The sequence below is a fragment of the Lepus europaeus genome, chromosome 8 (assembly GCF_033115175.1).
Source record: "Lepus europaeus isolate LE1 chromosome 8, mLepTim1.pri, whole genome shotgun sequence".
NCBI lineage: Eukaryota > Metazoa > Chordata > Mammalia > Lagomorpha > Leporidae > Lepus > Lepus europaeus.
The window spans coordinates 22,533,870-22,554,258 of record NC_084834.1 but is presented as its reverse complement, the minus strand read 5'-3'; the positions used below and the strand labels follow the sequence as shown (position 1 = coordinate 22,554,258).

Here is a 20,389-nt window from a genome sequence, read left to right as displayed (position 1 = left end):
GCTGGTTTTTTGAAAAAGTAAACAAAATTGACACCCCACTGGCCCAACTAACTAAAAAAAGAAGAGAAAAGACCCAAATCAATAGGATCAGAGAAGAAAAAGGAAACATAACAACAGACACCACAGAAATAAAAAGAATCATCAGAAATTACTACAAGGACCTGTATGCCAGCAAACAGGGAAATCTATCAGAAATGGACAGATTCTTGGACACATACAACCTACCTAAATTGAGCCAGGAAGACATAGAAAACCTAAACAGACCCATAACTGACACAGAAATTGAAACAGTAATAAAGGCCCTCCCAACAAAGAAAAGCCCAGGGCCAGATGGATTCACTGCTGAGTTCTACCAGACATTCAGAGAAGAACTAACTCCAATTCTTCTCAAACTATTCAAAACAATGGAAAAAGAGGGAATCCTCCCAAATTCTTTCTATGAAGCCAGCATCACCTTAATTCCTAAGCCGGGAAAAGATGCAGCAGAGAAAGAGACTTACAGACCAAAATCCCTGATGAACATAGATGCAAAAATACTCAATAAAATACTGGCCAACAGAATTCAACAACACATCAGAAAGATCATCCACCCAGACCAAGTGGGATTTATCCCTGGTATGCAAGGATGGTTCAACGTCCGCAAAACAATCAACGTAATACACTACATTAACAGACTGCAGAAGAAAAACCATATGATTCTCTCAATAGACGCAGAGAAAGCATTTGATAAAATACAACACCCTTTCATGATGAAAATTCTAAGCAAACTGGGTATGGAAGGAACATTCCTCAATACAATCAAAGCAATATATGAAAAACCCACGGCCAACATCCTATTGAATGGGGAAAAGTTGGAAGCATTTCCGCTGAGATCTGGTACCAGACAGGGATGCCCACTCTCACCACTGCTATTCAATATAGTTCTGGAAGTTTTAGCCAGAGCTATCAGGCAAGAAAAAGAAATTAAAGTGATACAAATCGGGAAGGAAGAACTCAAATTATCCCTCTTTGCAGATGATATGATTCTTTATTTAGGGGACCCAAAGAACTCTACTAAGAGACTATTGGAACTCATCGAAGAGTTTGGCAAAGTAGCAGGATATAAAATCAATGCACAAAAATCAACAGCCTTTGTATACGCAGGCAATGCCACGGCTGAGGAAGAACTTCTAAAATCAATCCCATTCACAATAGCTACAAAAACAATCAAATACCTTGGAATAAACTTAACCAAGGACGTTAAAGATCTCTATGATGAAAACTACAAAACCTTAAAGAAAGAAATAGAGGAGGATACCAAAAAATGGAGAAATCTTCCATGCTCATGGATTGGAAGAATCAATATCATCAAAATGTCTATTCTCCCAAAAGCAATTTATACATTCAATGCAATACCAATCAAGATACCGAAGACCTTCTTCTCAGATCTGGAAAAAATGATGCTGAAATTCATATGGAGACACAGAAGACCTCGAATAGCCAAAGCTATCTTGTACAACAAAAACAAAGCCGGAGGCATCACAATACCAGATTTCAGGGCATACTACAGGGCAGTTGTTATCAAAACAGCATGGTACTGGTACAGAAATAGATGGATAGACCAATGGAACAGAATAGAAACACCAGAAAACAATCCAAACATCTACAGCCAACTTATATTTGACCAAAGATCCAAAACTAATCCCTGGAATAAGGACAGTCTATTCAATAAATGGTGCTGGGAAAATTGGATTTCCATGTGCAGAAGCTTGAAGCAAGACCCATACCTTTCACCTTACACAAAAATTCACTCAACGTGGATTAAAGACTTAAATCTACGGCCCGAAACCATCAAATTATCAGAGAGCATTGGAGAAACCCTGCAAGATATAGGTACAGGCAAAGACTTCTTGGAAAAGACCCCAGGAGCACAGGCAGTCAAAACCAAAATTAACATTTGGGATTGCATCAAATTGAGAAGTTTCTGTACTTCGAAAGAAACAGTCAGGAAAGTGAAGAGGCAACCGACAGAATGGGAGAAAATATTTGCAAACTATACTACAGATAAAGGGTTGATAACCAGAATCTACAAAGAAATCAAGAAAATCCACAACAACAGAACAAACAACCCACTGAAGAGATGGGCCAAGGACCTCAATAGACATTTTACAAAAGAGGAAATCCAAATGGCCAACAGACACATGAAAAAATGTTCAAGATCACTAGCAATCAGAGAAATGCAAATCAAAACCACAATGAGGTTTCACCTCACCCCGGTGAGAATGGCTCACATCCAGAAATCTACCAACAATAGATGCTGGAGAGGATGTGGGGAAAAAGGGACACTAACCCACTGTTGGTGGGAATGCAAACTGGTTAAGCCACTGTGGAAGTCAGTCTGGAGATTCCTCAGAAACTTGAACATAACCCTACCATACAACCCAGCCATCCCACTCCTTGGAATTTACCCAAAGGAAATTAATTTGGCTAATAAAAAAGCCATCTGCACATTAATGTTTATTGCAGCTCAATTCACAATAGCTAAGACCTGGAACCAACCCAAATGCCCATCAACAGTAGACTGCATAAAGAAATTATGGGACATGTACTCCATAGAATACTATACAGCAGTAAGGAACAATGCAACCCAGTCATTTGAAACAAGATGGAGGGATCTGGAAAACATCATGGTGAGTGTATTAAGCCAGTCCCAAAGAGACAAATATCATTTGTTTTCCCTGATCGGCGACAACTAACTGAGCACCAAAGGGGAAACCTGCTGAAGTGAAATGGACACTATAAGAAACAATGACCTGATCAGCTTTTGTCCTGACTCTAGATGTACAATGTAATACTTTATCCTTTTTAGTATTTGTTGTTGTAGTAGTTGTTCTAGTACTAGTGGTTAAACTCTGTAAATAACACACAATTATTCTTAGGTGTTTAAATTTTAACTGAAAAGTGATCCCTGTTAAATTTAAGAGTGGAAAAAGAGAGGGAGGAGATGCACAGTTTGGGACATGCACAATCAGTCTTGCCCCAAATGAAGGAGTTAGAAATGTGCCAGGGGATTCCAATACAATCCCATCAAGGTGGTATGTACCAATGCCACCTCGCTAGTCCAAGTGATCAATTTCAGTTCACATTCGATGGCTTAGACAGGTCTAAAAATCAAAGGGATCACACAAACAAGACAAGTGTCTGCTAATACTAACTGATAGAATCAAAAAAGGAGAGAAAGATCAAACATGGGAAGTGGGATACACAGCAGACTCATAGAATGGCAGATGTCCTAAACAACACTCCGGCCTCAGAATCAGCCCTTAAGGCATTTGGATCTGGCTGAAGAGCCCATGAGAGGATTGTAGGCATGGAAAGCCAAGATACCATGGAAAAGAAAAAAAGAAGAAGACCTAAATGAAAGATCTCTGTGAGTGAGATCCCAGTGGAAAGAACGGGGCCATCAAAGAAGGAGGTACCTTCCTCTGAAGGGAGGAGAGAACTTCCACTTTGACTGTGACCCTATCGGAACAAGATCAAAGTCAGCGAACTCTAAAGGCTTCCATAGCCCTGGCAACTGATGACTAGAGCCTAGGGAGATTATTGACGCCATGAACAGGAGTGTCAAATTGTTAAGTCAGTAACAGGAGTCACTGTGTACTTACATCCCATGTGGGATCTGTCCTTAATGTATTGTCTAATGTGCAGTGATGCTATAACTAGTACTGAAACAGTATTTTTTACACTTTGTGTTTCTGCGTGGGTATAAACTGATGAGATCTTTACTAATTATATACTGAATCGATCTTCTGTATATAAAGATAATTGGAAATGAAAAAAAAAAAACCTGGTGTTAAATTGGAAATGGCATAGAAAATTAATTAATTAAAAAAATATATATTATGTAGGATCTCTGTCTTTGATGTGCTGTACACCCTTATTTAATGCTATAACTAGTACTCCAACAGTATTTTTTTTCTTTTCTTCTCACTTTGTGTTACTATATGGGGGCAAACTGTTGAAATCGTTACCTAATATATACTAAACTGATCTTTTGTATACAAAGAGAATTGAAAATGAATCATGATGTGATAGGAAGGGGAGAGGGAGCGGGAGGGGGGAGGGTTGTGGGTGGGAGGAAAGTTTTGGGAGGGGGAAGCCATTGTAACCCATAAGCTATACTTTGGAAATTTATATTCATTAAATAAAAGTTTAATAAAAAATAAAAATAAAAAAAAGAAAGTAGTAAGTACAGATTATTTAGTTTTCAAATTCATTGTCTTTAACATGAAAAATGCAGGTAATATGGGGCCAGCATTGTGGTACAACAGGTTAAACCACTATTTGGGACACTGACATCCCACATGGGTGCCGGTTTAAGTCCTGGCTGCTCCACGTGTGATCCAGCTTCCCTGCTAATGTGCCTGAAGAGGCAGTGGGAGACTGTCAGTGCCTGGACTCCTGCCGCCCAGGTGAGAGACTGCATGAAGCTCCCGGCTCTGTCCTAGCCCAGTCCCAGCCGTTGAGGCTGTTTGGGAAGTGAACAGGGAATGGAAGGCCTTTTTCTAACTTTGCCTTCCAAATAAATAATCTTGAAAAGAAAGAAATGCTGGTATTACATCTACTATTTAAAAGATAAATTATCCTAAATTTAAAATAAATTTCAAATAGAAGTGTAGAAAATAAAAAAACTTTTTAAACTAGACTATGCATAGGAATTAGTTGTTTTCCCCCTAGTCAGTTTGCAAGCTGAATAACTGAAAAGCCAGCTGAGAAAACATCTCCATTGAAGGCTATGAAATAAGAAGTATTAACTTGAATTAATGAGATTGAAATATACATTGCTGCAAAATTATGAGGCTACAATGAAAAATTTGTGAATTGAAAACCTAGCTGACAATCTTAAAACTGAATTAAGGCTTTTTCATGGACTTTTTCATTTACTGAACTAACAGAACAGACTTTTCTACATATTATAAAATAAGGAAAACTTATCATTTTCCCCAAGCATCACCATGGTTTCAGAATCCGTAAACTCTCCAGCTACAATTGCTAGCTCAAACTCTCCCATCTTTTTCTTCATCCCTGGATATTTATACATACACATCTTTTTAACTTCTTCATTTGCTGTCTCAGCCACTTTAAAAACAAGTGATGCATCTCTGAATCTCAAGTTTTCTGTTGGAACATAGCCATCCAAGAAAATGTTTATGCCTGTTGGAAGGAAAATTGTTCACAGATTAGTAAAGATCAATTAAAAACCAAACTTTCCCAAAATTCTAGGCTCTCCTGGATGCAATCTATGTATAGATTTTAAATTTCTGGCAGATGCTGTGGCACAGTGGACTAAAGCCCCAGCCTGCAGCACTGGCTTCCAATAAGGGTGCTGGCACAAGTCCTAGCTGTTCCACTTTTGATGCAGCTCTATGCCACAGCCTGGGAAAGCAGTAGAAGATGGCCCAAGTCTGTGGGAGACCCAGAAGAAGCTCCTGGCTCCTGCTTTGGATCAGCTAAACTCTGGCTGCAGTCGTCACTTGAGGAGTGAACCAGCAGATAGAAAAGACCTCTCTCCGGCTCTACCTCTCTCTGTAACTCTATTTTTCAAATAAATAAACTAAATCTTTAAAAAACAAAAGTTCCTATGGAATTTTCCTAACATACAGGTTTGCATAAAATGAAGTGACAACATGTTTGTTTCATGCATCTATTGTAAATGTTAACGAATTCATCCATATATATATATATATGCCCATGAGTGTGTGGACGTATGTGCACACAAACACAACAAAACACATCCTTTTTTTTTTTTTTAATAAAATGCCATCCACATTTACTTTTTTTTTTTTTTGAAGATTTTATTATTTATTTATTTGAGAGGAAGAGTTACAGAGAGTGTGAGAGAGAGACAGGGAGAAAGGTTTTCCTTTCATTGGTTCACTCCTCAAATGACCGCTGCAGCCAGAGTTTAGCTGATCCAGAGTGGAGCTGTGCCAATCTGTGTGCCAAAAGCTAGGAGCCAGGTGCTTCTTCCAGGTTTCCCACATGGGTGCAGGGGCCCAAGTGCTTGAGCCATCTTCTACTGCTTTCCCAGGCCACAGCAGAGAGCTGGATTGGAAGTGGAGCAGCTGGGACTAGAATCAGCAGCCATAGGGGATGCAGGAAAGCAGCGAAAGATGGTGCAAGTGCTTGGGCCCTTACACCCATGTGGGAGACCAGGATGAAGCTTCTGGCTCCTGGTTTCAGCTTGGTCCTGCCCTGGCCATTGTGGCCATTTGAGGAGTGAACCAGCTGATGAAAGATCTCTTTCTCTCTCTGCCTTTTAAATAAATATATTAAAAAAATTTGTTTTCTCATCAGGTTTTTGGCTTCACTACACAAAGGTAACCAGCATTACCCAAAAAGGTCTCAATAACTAAAAGTAAACAAACATTATATCTGAGAATCCCTCTCTACAGCGAATTATTATTTTTTAATCTTAAGCTTATTTATTTTATCTGAAAGGCAGAGTTAGAGGGAAAGAGGGACAGACAGAAGATCTCCTATCCACCTCATATGCCACAACAGCTGGGGCTGGGCCAGGCTGAAGCCAGGAGCCAGCAGCTTCACCCAAGTTCCCCATATTGGTGGAGCCAAAACACTTGGGCTGTCTTCTACTGCTTTCCCAAGTATGTTAGCAGGGAGCTGGACTGGAAGTGGAACAGTCAAGACTCAAACTGGTGCTCATGTGGGATGCCAGCACTGTGGGCAGCAGCTTAAATCCACTGCACCACAACACTGGCCCCTACAGGGAATTATCTCATAAGCAGTAAAATATGCCCTTTTCAGTGTTTCCTACATATAAGTGAAATAAGAGGAAGCAAGTATCAGAAGTTTAGGGAGTTCTTGACAGCGAATCTAACCATGTCATTTAACATGTATACTTAGCCTAGAAGAAAGGTATTGACAGAATAAATGAAGAGATACATTTATTTGGCCCAAATCAGGACTTCAAAAACATTTTTAAACTACTTAAAGTTTTAACATAAAAACATATACTCAAAAGAACCTTAGCTGGGGCTGGCGCTGTGACATAGTGGGTTAAGCCCTCACCAGCAATGCCAGCATCCTATATATGGGCACCTGTCTGAGCTCTGGCTGCTCTACTTCCAATCCAGCTCCCTGTTAATGCTCCTGGGAAAGCAGGGGAAGATGTCCCAAGTCCTTGGGCCCCTGCACCCACATGGCTTCAGCCTGGCACAGCCCTAGCCATTGCAGCCATTTGGGGAATGAACCAGCAGATGGAAGACCTCTTTATTTCCCCCTTTCTCTAACTCTGTACTCAGTACTAATAATAATATAGATCTTATCAGCATTAAGTTACCTTCTCTAACACTAAAAGGCATAGTGACAACACCATAAGCGCGTGGTACACCATCTAAACAGCAGATGAAGTCAGAGAGATAGTCTAATACACTAAGATCATGCTCCACCACAATGATGTACCTGAAAATCAAAACAGTTCTTTAACTTTCAAATTTAACACAACAAATACAATCAACTAAAAGTCTTATGTAACATCTTGCTAAAGTTACAAATTTCATGAAAATATTTTGAAAAAAAGATGTGTATTAACCATATTAAAGTATGTATATATTAAAGTCATAAAACATTCTCCATGTTCACATTATCAGTGCTTATATTTTTTTCTAAACAGTTATTTATTTGAAAGATGGAGTTAGAAAGAGAGAGAGAGAGAGACAGGGAGAGAGAGAGAGAGAGCAACCTTCTGTCTGCTAATTCACTCCCCAAAAGGCCGAAACAGCCAGGCAGAAGTCGGGAGCTAGGAGCTTCTTCCCGGTCTCCCTCATGGATTCAGGGGCCTAAGTGGGGCCACCCTCTGCTGCTTTCCCAGGCACATTAGCAGGGAGCTAGACAGGAAGTGGAGCAGCATCCCATACTGGTGCTGGTTTAAGTCCTGGCTGCTACACTTCTGATCCAGTGCCCTGTTAATGGGCCTGGGAGAGCAGTGAAAATTGGACCGAGTTTTTGGGCCCCTGTACCAATGTGTGAGACATGATGAAGAGCCTGGCTCCTGGCTTTTGCCTGACCCAGTCCTGGCTGTTGTGAATGGAAGATCTCTCTTTACCTCTGCCTCTCCATCTCCGTAACTCTTTCAAATAAATAAATAAAAATCTTTAAAAAAAATTAAAAACACAGTTTTCCTAAACCAAAAAGAGAACAGTTCACATATATATGATAAAAACGTGTTGCTAATAAGAATCATTTTCTAAAATAAACTTTAAAGTAGAAACCACTGTAACAGGTTTAATCCAGATAAAGACTAAACTGTTGGAATAGTACGCAACTGTACTTATGTAGTGAGCCCTGACTTGCAGTATCCTCTATTAGCAGCTTCAGGAGATGCAGAGGAAGCACAGAATCCTTAACCTGAGAACTTTCAACGCAGATGGAAAAAGCAAGGGATAGGAAATAATAACAAAAGGCTACATGGCAAAATATTACCTAGATAATTAAATCCAGTGAAGGCCAGAAAGGAAATAGCTTCATGCATAATGGAACACTTAGGTTTACACTTGTCATGGTTGACAATAGCAATTCTCATTAATTTGTCCGCCATAGTAGCAAGAAATTAAGAATATCCAGCTTCTATTAAAATAAAAATAAGCAAAATTATAGCGAATTCTATGTAATTAGTTTAGAGAAATAATTCATAGATATAAAAGTTATGAGGACATTAATGAGCATTACAAGCGGGTGACATAATGACCTAGAAAGCACTAGATCTAGACACACTAAACACTAAACACTATTGCTAGGTCAAATGCCGGCCCTCCAAACATAGTTCTGCACATTTTCCTATCACTTTCCTAATTCAGAGCATCCTCTCTGGGATGTTGTACTAGCACAATGACTTTCTTTTTCCCTGGTGTTGAAGAATCTATCTAAAGGTTCTGGTCTTAGTGTTTCCGGATCCTGTGGCTCACCCAATAGAAATTCTTCTGTTAGGAAGTCATGTTTTTCATCTATTGAGAACATAGCATTTGTAGTAACAAAACATTGACAGCGATCTAAATGTCCTAAAGAGGAGTGGTTAAATAGTTAGGGTTATTGTCAGCGTACACTATATAGCCTTATAATAATATATATTTTAAGAAGCTTCATTTAAAAGTATAAAGTTAACTGAGATACTATACGAGTTAACCGTTATTAGACGATTTGAAGCACTCAGCAAAATGCATAACAGATGTCCCCAGCTCTCCTGGGCGGGCATAGGGGAAGAGGAAGCGGGTGGAACGCAGCGAGCCTCTTTGTTCACTTGGAATGTAGGGCCTCAGTCGCCTTGACTCCCAGCGAGTTGGCAGCAAAGGGAAGTCTCCCTGCGCAGCCGCCCCTCGACTTTGGATCCTTGTAAAAGGATATTAACTCTCCCAATCACGCCCCATGGGCAATGACCTGGGCCTTTCCGGCCCACCCCAGCCTGTCCCCTCGCAGGAGGGCAAGGACCAGCGGGAGACGCCTGACCGCCACCCACCCGGCCGCGCCCCGCTGCCGACGCCCCCTGGCCACCAGGTGCCCCGCGGTGACCCTTCTCCAGGCTGCCAGCCCTCCGGGAGGCCTGCCCAGTGGCATGGACAGACTTCGTTCAGTCGGTTTGGAGTAGCGCCGCGCAGACGCTACCCGACCCAGCAGCCCCGATATGCCCGTGTGGGCTGCCTGCCCACCGTGTGCTGGAACGGCAGCCCCAAGAAGCCTGTGCTGTCTGTTGGTAAAGCCCAGACAGTGTGCAGGTCGGGGACGGTGAGGGTCCCCCCTCTTGACCGCAGGCTGACTCGCCGCCCAGGACCTGGGCTGATCCTCAGCTGCACCCAGCCCTCGCAGTCGGCTAAGGCCCGGGACCCAAGTGCCCCGCAGAGTGGTGCAGCCGCCCTCCCAGAGAGGAAGAGGAGGAGGAGCCCCGCGGGGGAAGACCCGATCCTCCTGGCTGGCCCGGAGACTCAGGGAGGGTGCCCTGCTGGCCCTGGGCAGGGGCAGTCAGCCGTCTGGGCCCCGCTGGGTTCCCAAGACTCAGACGCCCACCTGAGTAAGAGACCCCGCCGCTCTTCTGAGCGCTCCTCGGGGAGCTCCACCGCGGCTGGCATCCCCGTGCCCGTCCGCAACGCCATTAGCAGCTCCTACAGCTCCACTGGCGGCCTGCTGCGGCTGAGGAAGCGGGGCTGGCCCTCTTCGAGTGCCTCCTGCGGGCCGGCCGCCTCCTGCTCCAAAACACCAGAGAGGCCAGCAAAGGTGACTGGGGAGGAGGCGCTGGGGCCTCGCTCCAGTACCTCACCTCCCTTGGTGACGGGCAGGGAGTCCCAGAGAGGAAGAGCGGTCTGTGCAGCCGCAGAGACACCAGGCTTGGGGAACTCCCCGCCTACACCTGGCGGCTCCTGGCCACAGAAGAGGAAGTTTGCGCCCTCATCAGCTGCCTTCTGGGGCCCGATAAAGAGGCAGGCTGCTCCGCGGTTCCCAGCCTTCCCGGACTGTGCTGGAGTAGCGGCGACGGTGGCCCCTTCGCCTGCGAAGATAGCCCGCCTAATGGGCCCTGTTGACGCTTCGCGGCCACAGCGTCTTCCCGCCAACTCTTTAGGCCTCAAGCCCGCAGCCCCTTGTGTGGGACTGATCGCTGCTCCTGCTGTGACACTGGCTAGTGACACCAAGCCACCGCCAGCCCTCCAGGCTGAGACATCTGCCAAAGTCACCACGCCATGGGGCCAGCTCCCTACCTCCGCTCCACAGAGGCTGCTGGACAAGCCAGGCACCCCGCCTCCTGACGCTGTCTGCCCTGCTGGTGCTGCTCCTGAGAATGTGACAGCACCCATGTGCAAGACCATGGCCACATCTGGAAGTGAGGGTGTAGGCCCTTTGCCATCTGGCCCCGTACTCACAACTCCAACTTCTTCCAGCCCTACTGTTGTGACAACAACCAATACCTCCACCGTGAGTTTAAAGCCAGCACCTGTGCACCTGGCCAAGCACGTCAAGTGGAGCACTACATCCACAACCACACCAGCCTCAACTACTGCAGCCTCCACCATCCGGGCCCCAGCCTCAACTGCTGCAGCCTCCACCATCCGGGCCCCAGCCTCAACTGCTGCAGCCTCCACCATCCGGGCCCCAGCCTCAACTGCTGCAGCCTCCACCATCCGGGCCCCAGCCTCAACTGCTGCAGCCTCCACCATCCCGGCCCCAGCCTCAACTGCTGCAGCCTCCACCATCCGGGCCCCAGCCTCAACTGCTGCAGCCTCCACCATCCGGGCCCCAGCCTCATCTGCTGCAGCCTCCACCATCCGGGCCCCAGCCTCATCTGCTGCAGCCTCCACCATCCGGGCCCCAGCCTCAACTGCTGCAGCCTCCACCATCCGGGCCCCAGCCTCAACTGCTGCAGCCTCCACCATCCGGGCCCCAGCCTCATCTGCTGCAGCCTCCACCATCCGGGCCCCAGCCTCAACTGCTGCAGCCTCCACCATCCGGGCCTCAGCCTCAACTGCTGCAGCCTCCACCATCCGGGCCCCAGCCTCAACTGCTGCAGCCTCCACCATCCCGGCCTCAGCCTCAACTGCTGCAGCCTCCTCTCACCAGGCTCCTGCGTCCACCAGCCGGGCTCTGGACGCTCTCTCCTCTGATGGTGGTGCTGGTGATAACGACTTATTCGCAAAATTCAACGCGATGTTTCTGACTGCACCTGGAAGGAAGAGGAAGGGCCCTTTGCCATCTGGCCCCATACTCACACCTCCAGCTTCTTCCAGGTCTTCCACCATGGTGACAACGAGTTTCAATCCAGCACCTGTGCACTTGGCTAAACACGTGACGTGGAGCACTATGTCAACAACCACACCAGCCTCAACAGCTGCAGCCTCCACAATCCGGGCCCCAGCCCCAACAGCCGCGGCCTCCACCAGCCGGGCCCCAGCCCCAACAGCCGCGGCCTCCACCAGCCGGGCCCCAGCCCCAACAGCCGCGGCCTCCAGTAACCGGGCTCCAGCCTCAACTGCTCCTGTCTTTTCTAGCCAGGTTCTTGCCTCCTGTGCAGCTGCCTCTGCCACAACTATGAGTACAAGCAAAGACTCTTTTTGGCTTTGGTGTCAGCGATATGACCAGCCCCTTGGCAACCGAGACTGTTATTGGCTTTGGTTTCAGCGCCCCGAGCAACATGACTGTTTTTGGGTGTGGGGTCAACGGTGTGACCAGCCCCCTGACAGCAATGAGTGCTTTTGGCTATGGTGTCAGCGGTGTGCACAAGGTCCTGGGCAACCTGAGTCCTTTTGGATTTGGGTTCAACGTAGTGACCAGTGCCCGAAGCTGTCGGACTAACAGCACAGCCTTTCCTCTTTGGTGCTCCGGTGCCTTCATTACCTGCTTTTCCCCAGCTGTGGGGTTCTGTATTCCAGTTTTGCAAGCTTCATACTAGGCCAGTATCAACCACAAACACTGATTTTGGCCAGTCCCTCCTCAGGGAAGCTAAATAGTTTCCTGGTGCTGCCTTTCTTCCTTGCCTGGGATCCGTGTAGGGAAGATCACCCCTAATCTATGTCAGGAAGTCCAGACCAATGAGCCATGCTTTCAGATGGTATTTTAGTTCTTCTTCTCAGAGTTCTCTCCAACCCTTCCCCATTCCTCCCTTTTATCAAAACTATATACCCCAGGCCAAAGAGCCGGTCTCTTTGTGAGAAAGATTTGCATATGTGTAAATTAAAAAGCAAACATTATTTGAAGATTTTTGAATAAAATTATTTTTTAATTTGATATAGATTGTCTTTGAAATTCCTTCACGCTGGGCTTATGAAGGTGGTTATGTTTAAACACTGTGAAGGAGAAATTAGCTGTAAAGTTATGCATGTGACGTGGATGTAACTGGCCTCCTGTGTTGACGGAAGTTGGATGTTCTGTGGTAGGGACTGCTCCTCGTGCCCAAGAAGGACCTGAGGTCTGACTTGTTGATGCTCGGCTGTGCCTAAACCACAAGTTCTACAGTGCCTATCAGGATCGGAGGGCCAGTGGTGAGACACGGGTATGGAAATGAGGCTAGTGTATACTCAGGTAGAGCCTCTTAGTTTAGTACTCTGAGCTAGTTCACTCCAGCTCCACGGGCAGAATGATTAATCTAGCATCCTCCTGCAGATGGTATCCTGGTAGGGCCTGAAGGAGTGTAGGTGTGAGCGTGGGTTTGGCATGCACTGGACAGGAGCAGGAGACTGGGACTTCCCTCTACAGATCAAATACAGACTTAATTCCTGTTAAGTGGAATTGGAATCTTTAGTATGAATTTGAGATTTTGCTTCTTGTTTATTTCATTAAGAATTTTAAAAAACCTGTGTTCTTCAGCAGTTGCATGGAATATACCTGGCATATAGTAAATGTGATATCATTATTTGCTATTTTTATTATTGTGCTGTTAATTTGTTGATATGGAATAGCCTTCCAGATGGATGAAGTGAAAAAAAGAAACCACCAAAGTGCAGAACTATGGAGAGTTTGCTATTGCCTTAGTAATGAAGGGGGACAAAGGATTCCCATGTGCCTGCTTGTGTATATTATATGTTAGTCACGTTTTCAATACTTTAACCAAAATACCTGACAGGACATGCTCCAGACGTAAAAGGTTTATTTTAGCTTACAGTTTGGAGGTTACAGTTCAGGATCACGTAGCACCTGTGGAGGCTGCCCATGGCAGGTGTGGAGGAACAATCGCATGCTGAGCCAGGAAGCAGAGAGCTAGGCAGGATTTCAACTCAGAATGACTAACTGGGGCTGGCACTATGGCATAGTGGGTAAAGCCACCACCTGCAGTGCCAGCATTCCATATGGGCACCGGTTCGAGTCCTGGCTACTCCACTTCCCATCCAGCTCTGTGCTATGGCCTGGGAAAGCAGTGGAAGATGGCCCAAGTCCTTGGGCACCCGCACCTGCACAGGAGACCCGGAAGAAGCTCCTGGCTTTGGATCGGTGTAGCTCCAGCCGTTGCGGCTACTTGGGGAGTGAATCAGTGGATAGAAGACCTCTCTCTCTCTGCCTCTCCTCTCTAACTCTGCCTTTCAAATAAATAAATCTTTAAACAAAAAAATGACTAACCCTCTTTGGAGAACCACTTATCAAGGACACCCACTTAATAATCTAAGTACTTCCCAGCAGACCCGCCTGGTGGTTGCTGTAATTAGATCAAGTCTCCACCCTGAACCTATTAGCCATTAACATTCAGGTATCTGAATGATACATCTGCAGGGGTTTTGGGGAAAGAAATCGTATTAGACCTGAAATCTAAGTACATATAGTAGCTGAAAAGATACAGGTGAAACCAATACATTTGATTACATTTGCAGAGAGGAACAAGATACTGGGAAATAGTGACTTTTTATCATGTTCTTTTTGTGTCTTTTGAATAGTATCCATAATTAATATATCATTCAGTCACCAGAACGTAAATTCAATTTCTTGCCTTCTTTTGAAGAATCTACCCTTTACCATTAAGTCAGGATCATTAATAGAATTAATATGAATTGTCATTTTAGTCTAGAAAAACAGTGTAATTCAACTTCAGTTATCTACAATGCATGGAAGGTATGGATTTCTGGTGTGAATTTGATTTTGATTAATCAGAATTTTGGGGCCAGTGGTTGTGGCATAGCAAGTAAAGCTGCCACCTGTGATACCATGATCCCATATGAAGCTGGTTCGTGTCCTGGCTGCTCTACTTTTCTTTTCTTTTTTTTAAATTTTTTAATTTGAGATGTAGAGTTACAGGAAGAGAGAGGGAGAGACAGAGAGAAAGGTCTTCCATCCTCTGTTTCATTCCCCAAATGGCCACAATGGTCGGATCTGGGCTGATCCAAAGCCAGGAGCCAGAAGCTTTTTCCAGGTCTCCCACATGGGTATGGAGGACATCTTGTACTGCTTTCCCAGGCCATAGCAGAGAGCTTGATTGGAAAACGGGCAGCCAGGATATGAACTGGCACCTATATGGGATGCCAGCACTGCAGGCGGAGGTTCAGCCTACTACGCCACAGTGCTGGCCCTAGCTCCACTTTTGATCCAGCTCCCTGCTAATGGAGCTTTCTCACCATTTTAGCCTCTCCTACTTATGATGGCCAAGCTCTGCCTTTCATCTGTGGTGGGCATTCCAAGTGACATCCTACCCACTGTACCAAGTGCCTGTCCCCAGATATATTTTTAGAGGTGGACTAATGATGACTTACTGAAAAGGAAAGATTCAAGAATGACTCCTAGGTGTGTGGCAGAGCAACTAACACCAATTCCTCAATTGAGGAAGGAATTGGTGGTAGGGAATAAATATATTTGGGATTGAAAAGTAAATAAATTGTTTTGGATATATTAATTTTGAGATACCTAACCAGCATTCTAGTGGAAGTGGTGTAATAGACAATTGGAGTTCTGCTTGAAAACTCTTGGTTGGAGGGTCGTCAGTGTGTTGATGGTATTCTAAATCAGGGAACTGGATTAACTGACTGACAGAAAATATATTTAGAGAAAAGAGTAAAGTTTTGGGTACTTTAAGATGCATAGAGATGATAGAACAAAAGAGGAGTCAACAAAGGATACTAAGAAGTGGGCAGCGAGCTGGAACGAAAACCAGAAGAGTGCTTGAAGACATTTCAAGAAGTTAGATAACTCTTCATTTCTTTAGTACAGCACTTAACACTTTAACTTGTAGTTTATCCGCTTAATTCCATTAGCGCTGTCCTTTGAAATTATTGCACTATGCAGTGAAGTAACCACTAGTTCCCTTAGCTCCTGAACACTCACATGGCTGTTGTTCTTGAGAAACCAAGATTTTTCTTTTTAAAATTTTTTAATTTTAATTTTTAATTAGTTTTTAACAGATTCATTATACTTTGTAGATAGAGTTCTAAGAAGGTAATGATATTCCCTTCCTCATTCCCTCCCTCTCTCCCCCTCTCTTCTGCCCATCCTCCTTCCATTTCTCTTTTGTCTTTTTTTAGCTTTTAAGATAACATGTTTTAAATTTGCATTGCAATGAAAAGGCTTAATAGTTCATCAAATATGAAGTTTAACAAGTAAAAAGCAAAAAAATCCTAGTTTAATGAGAACATAGACAATGGCTATAAACAAGAAATCCAGCTTTTGATATTACTTCCTTTAAATGTCAGTAGCCATAGCAAAGGTCTAGGGCATGGTGTGGAATTATAGATGAACTTCTCTAGAGAGACACTGTGTTAACTCTCTTTAGGGTTAAATGGGAAAATAGTTGTGTTAATATGTATGATAGGGAAGAAAATGGCTGTTTATTCATAAAGGCAATCTTAGCTAAGCTGTTCATATCTATCTTTCTCATTGGCATGATATTGGTAGGTCCCTACTGTACAACTATGCCGAGTGTGTGACTCTAAAATTTCAATGGCATCAAACAACAACATTTATTTCTTGCATGACTCTGGCTCAACTTCATCCTGTGATTTTTGAGTATAATGCTGCTTCATGTGTCCAGGCGTATTCTCTTAGTGGAGTGCAGACATTCGACAGCCCAAGCCAGACCTTGTAAGCACAGGTAAATTTTCTGCTTGTGTTAAGGCAAGTTAAACTGCTGCTTGGGATGCCTGAATCCCAAATTATTAGAGTGCCTGGGATCAAGTTCTACCTCCTCTGATCCAGCTTCCTGGTAATGTGAACCCTGGGAGGCAGCAGATGATGGTTCAAGTACTAGGGTCCCTGTTGCCAATGCGGAATACCTGGATGGAGTTCCCGGCTCCTGTCTTTGGCCTGGTCCAGCCCCAGCTATTGTGGGCATTTGGGGGAGTGAACCAGAGGGTGGAAGATATTTCTCTCTCTTTGCCTCTCTGGGTCTCTGTGCCTTTCAAATAAGTAAAAATAAATAAACAATGAAAACAAACTTCTTCTTGAGTCACAGTCACTTACATTGTATTGACCAAAGTAATGATTTAGCCCCAATATAACTGAAGTGTAGAATTATATTCCTCCTATGGAGGATAGAGAGAGAAGACTGAATATTTATTAAACAATAACAATAAACATGGCTAAGGTGGCTTCCACTGGTAGTGGGAAAAGGCTTGCATAGCCACTCTACAAAAGAGAATTGTTCAGTTGCAATATTAATAGTAGCAAGGTTGAGAAACTCTGCCTTAGAGCAGTACTTCTAATGTTTTAACATGCATCAGAATCACCTGGAAGATTTATTAAAACACAAACTGTCAAAGAGGCTAAGCTCCCAAGGTTTCTGATGCAGTAGGTCTAGAATTCCTAACAAGTTTCTAAATGTTGTTGCTGGCGGTCCAAGGATCACACTTGGAGAACCGCCTGCTTAGAGCATGTATCATACTCTTTCTTTCTAGATGATGGTACAATTTGGGCCATTTCCCACTTTTTTCCCAGGTGCATTACAGGAAGCAGGATTGGAAATGGAAAATCCAGGACTCATAGGGGATGCCTGTGTCTCAGGTTGTGGCTTAATCAATTGTACCACGATACCACCCCTGGTCAGGAAACTTTTAAGATCATTCATTGTTGTCGTTGATTTCTCCACAATGTTGCAGTGGGTTTGTTTCTGAGAAGAGCAGCGTGGTGGGGGCAAGAGGCGCGGAGTCAACACACAGACCCCGGGAGTCCGGTGAGAGCAGGCTTGAGGCGAACAGCCTGCAGACTCGTTTATTACAGTTGATACAACATTTATATAGCCAAGACCAGCCAATCTGGTCAAGGGGCGGTCTATACCCCAACCAATCACAGCCTGTTGCCAGGCAGTTTCCAGAGCCATCCAATCACAGCCTGTCGCCAGGCAGTTTCAAATCCATCCAATCACAGCCTGTCGCCAGGCAGTTTCCAGAGCCATCCAATCACAGCCTGTCGCCAGGCAGTTTCAAAGCCATTCCTGACTAATTGACGCTCGCTTGCCAGTGGCTACCTTGGCATGGCCTTCTCATTCCACCACAATCAAGTATGGAAGGAAAAAGGGGAGAGGGGCCAATAAGCAAAGGGGGAAATGTAGTGGAATGAGAAGGCCATGCGAAGGTGGCCACTGGCAAGCGAGCGTCAGTTAGTCAGGAATGGCTTTGAAACTGCCTAGCAACAGGCTGTGATTGGATGGCTCTGGAAACTGCCTGGCGACAGGCTGTGATTGGATGGATTTGAAACTGCCTGGCGACAGGCTGTGATTGGATGGCTCTGGAAACTGCCAGGCAACAGGCTGTGATTGGTTGGGGTATAGACCGCCCCTTGACCAGATTGGCTGGTCTTGGCTATATAAGCTGTTGTATCAACTGTAATAAACGAGTCTGCAGGCTGCTCGCCTCAAGCCTGCTCTCACCGGACTCCCGGGGTCTGTGTGTTGACTCCGCGCCTCTTGCCCCCACCACGCTGCTCTTCTCAGAAACGAACCCACTGCTACATTGTAGAGAATTCAACGGCAACAATTCATGCTTTCTTTCTAAAGGTTTCTGGAGCATGGAGTTTCTGTTTCCAGCTTGACTGCATCAGACATTCACGAGTGCAGGTTTATGTTGTAGAACGGTGGGCATAATTATCAGCCTATTTAAATTGTTCTCTCCCACCTTTTCTGCTCAATGTGCATAAGTGGATTTGCTTAAATTAAAGGTATAATGCCCTTTATTGATGCAAGCAATGTTACTTATTGATGCTATTATTAAAGGTCTTACTCTGAGAAAAGAAATGGGCCTCCTGGGTGTCCAGATTTTTAGCATGCGAAAATGCTTTTGGTTGATGGAAAGCTGAAGCACAGAGAGCAAATGCTGTAGCAAGGTTGCTTTTCTCTAATCTGAACCTGGAAGCACCAATTCCTGCCCAGGGAAAGGCAGAACCTGGGGCTACCAACTACAGGAAAGACGTGGCAGTGGTGGGGTGATGTTACAGTTTGAATATTAGTTTGGGTGTCCCACAAAGATCGATGTGTTAAAGACTTGGTTCCCAAAGTCTTAATGATGTTGAGAGTGAAAGCTAAATTCAATTATAGTATTTAAAGATAGGGCATTTGGGAAGCGAGAGATTGGATTAGGAAGTTAGGGTGGAGCTCCTATAATCCAGTCATGGTGGCTTTATAAGGGGAGACATAGACTGACACTCTCTCGCCATGTGATGCCCTAGACTAGCCAGGGTGCCATCACCACAGGCTGAGTCATTGAGGCCACCTAATCTTGGACTGTGAATCTCTAAACCGTGGGCCAAAATGAACATTTTCTCTGTATATAGTTAGCTCCTGTCAGGTATATATGTATGTATGTATGTGTGTGTGTGTATATATGTGTATATATATATATATATATTTGAAATGATGAAAAGCTAACACAGGAAGGTGTATTGGTTGAGTCCTCTGGAGAGCAAGCATTGAGAAAGAGTCAACCCAAAGCAGACTCACCTGAGAAGCCTCTGCCAGTAACTAAGCAGGGTGAGGCTATTGGGTCTGGCCTCTGCTCAATACAAGCCTCCTCTAATGAGCAATCTTTGCTATGAAATCTCCCTACCCCCCTTGGATTATCTGAACCTTGACGGCTCTGCATTTTGCTTTGAGACTCTTCAGGTAAAGATGATCCTGAATGCACTGTGGCTGGGGGCTGTTGGTTAACTGTCCTCTGCATTCCCCAATGAGCATCGAGTTCATTTTTGATAGGAAGTGGGAGTGGTACGCGGTCGTAACTGACACAGTGGGTATCAGCCCAGAATTTGGGTGGATGTCAGGGCTTTGGTTCCTAAGGATTATGTGATACTGATTGGGTAGCTGCTGCTGATTGAGTGGCATAAATGGTTAATTGAGATGAGCATTCACTTATATATGAGACTGATAACTATTTAATAAGCACTTGACTTAAAGGGAAGTGTCCAAACTGTATCTTTAGTTCAGGGCCATATCAGAAATAATTAAATAATTGAATGTTGACTTAAAGCTTCTTTATTTTCTCCTCACATTGGGAAAAGGTGGTCTATAAACAGATAGGGCGGAGACTTTAGGAAAGAACAGTCAAGTTATCTAACTTTTAGTCGGGCAGTGGGGGGATGTATTAATGGAGAGTGTTGGGGGACCCTCACTTTGATATAATCTGATTTATAATTGCTCCAATTCCCCGGCCCTCAAACAGACCTCAGGTCTCATTCCCACAGCCACTGAGAGACTGGAAACTGAAGGCTGCCAAGTGGAGTTCTTCTAAGTGGCTATTTAGATCAGACTAGACTCCATTATTATTTCTGCACCATTATATTTTCCTCCAAGATGAACCTAAATGCTTGTTTGGAAGAAGCGCTACTTTTTTGTTTCTTGTTTTTAGAAGAAGATGATGACTCATAGCAGCTGTTTCCTTTGATATCACAATGGTTTTCAAGTTAAACTGAGTGGCTTTCCTGCCACTGCCATGCCTGAACGCTTGTACCCTCT

At 44.6% G+C, this 20,389-nt stretch overlaps 1 protein-coding gene across 1 annotated transcript in view; it reads right to left on the bottom strand.

The window, feature by feature from the left end:
• Window positions 1-4,945: 4,945 nt before the first annotated feature.
• LOC133765234 (ATP-binding cassette sub-family E member 1-like) overlaps window positions 4,946-20,389 on the bottom strand; it is a 1,116,285-nt gene continuing 1,100,841 nt past the window's right edge. The window contains exons 7-8 of the mRNA XM_062198883.1: window positions 7,340-7,461; window positions 4,946-5,193 (exon numbers count right to left, since the gene is read on the bottom strand). Coding sequence (XP_062054867.1) covers window positions 4,946-5,193; window positions 7,340-7,461 — 370 coding nt within the window. The remainder of the gene's footprint in view (window positions 5,194-7,339; window positions 7,462-20,389) is intronic.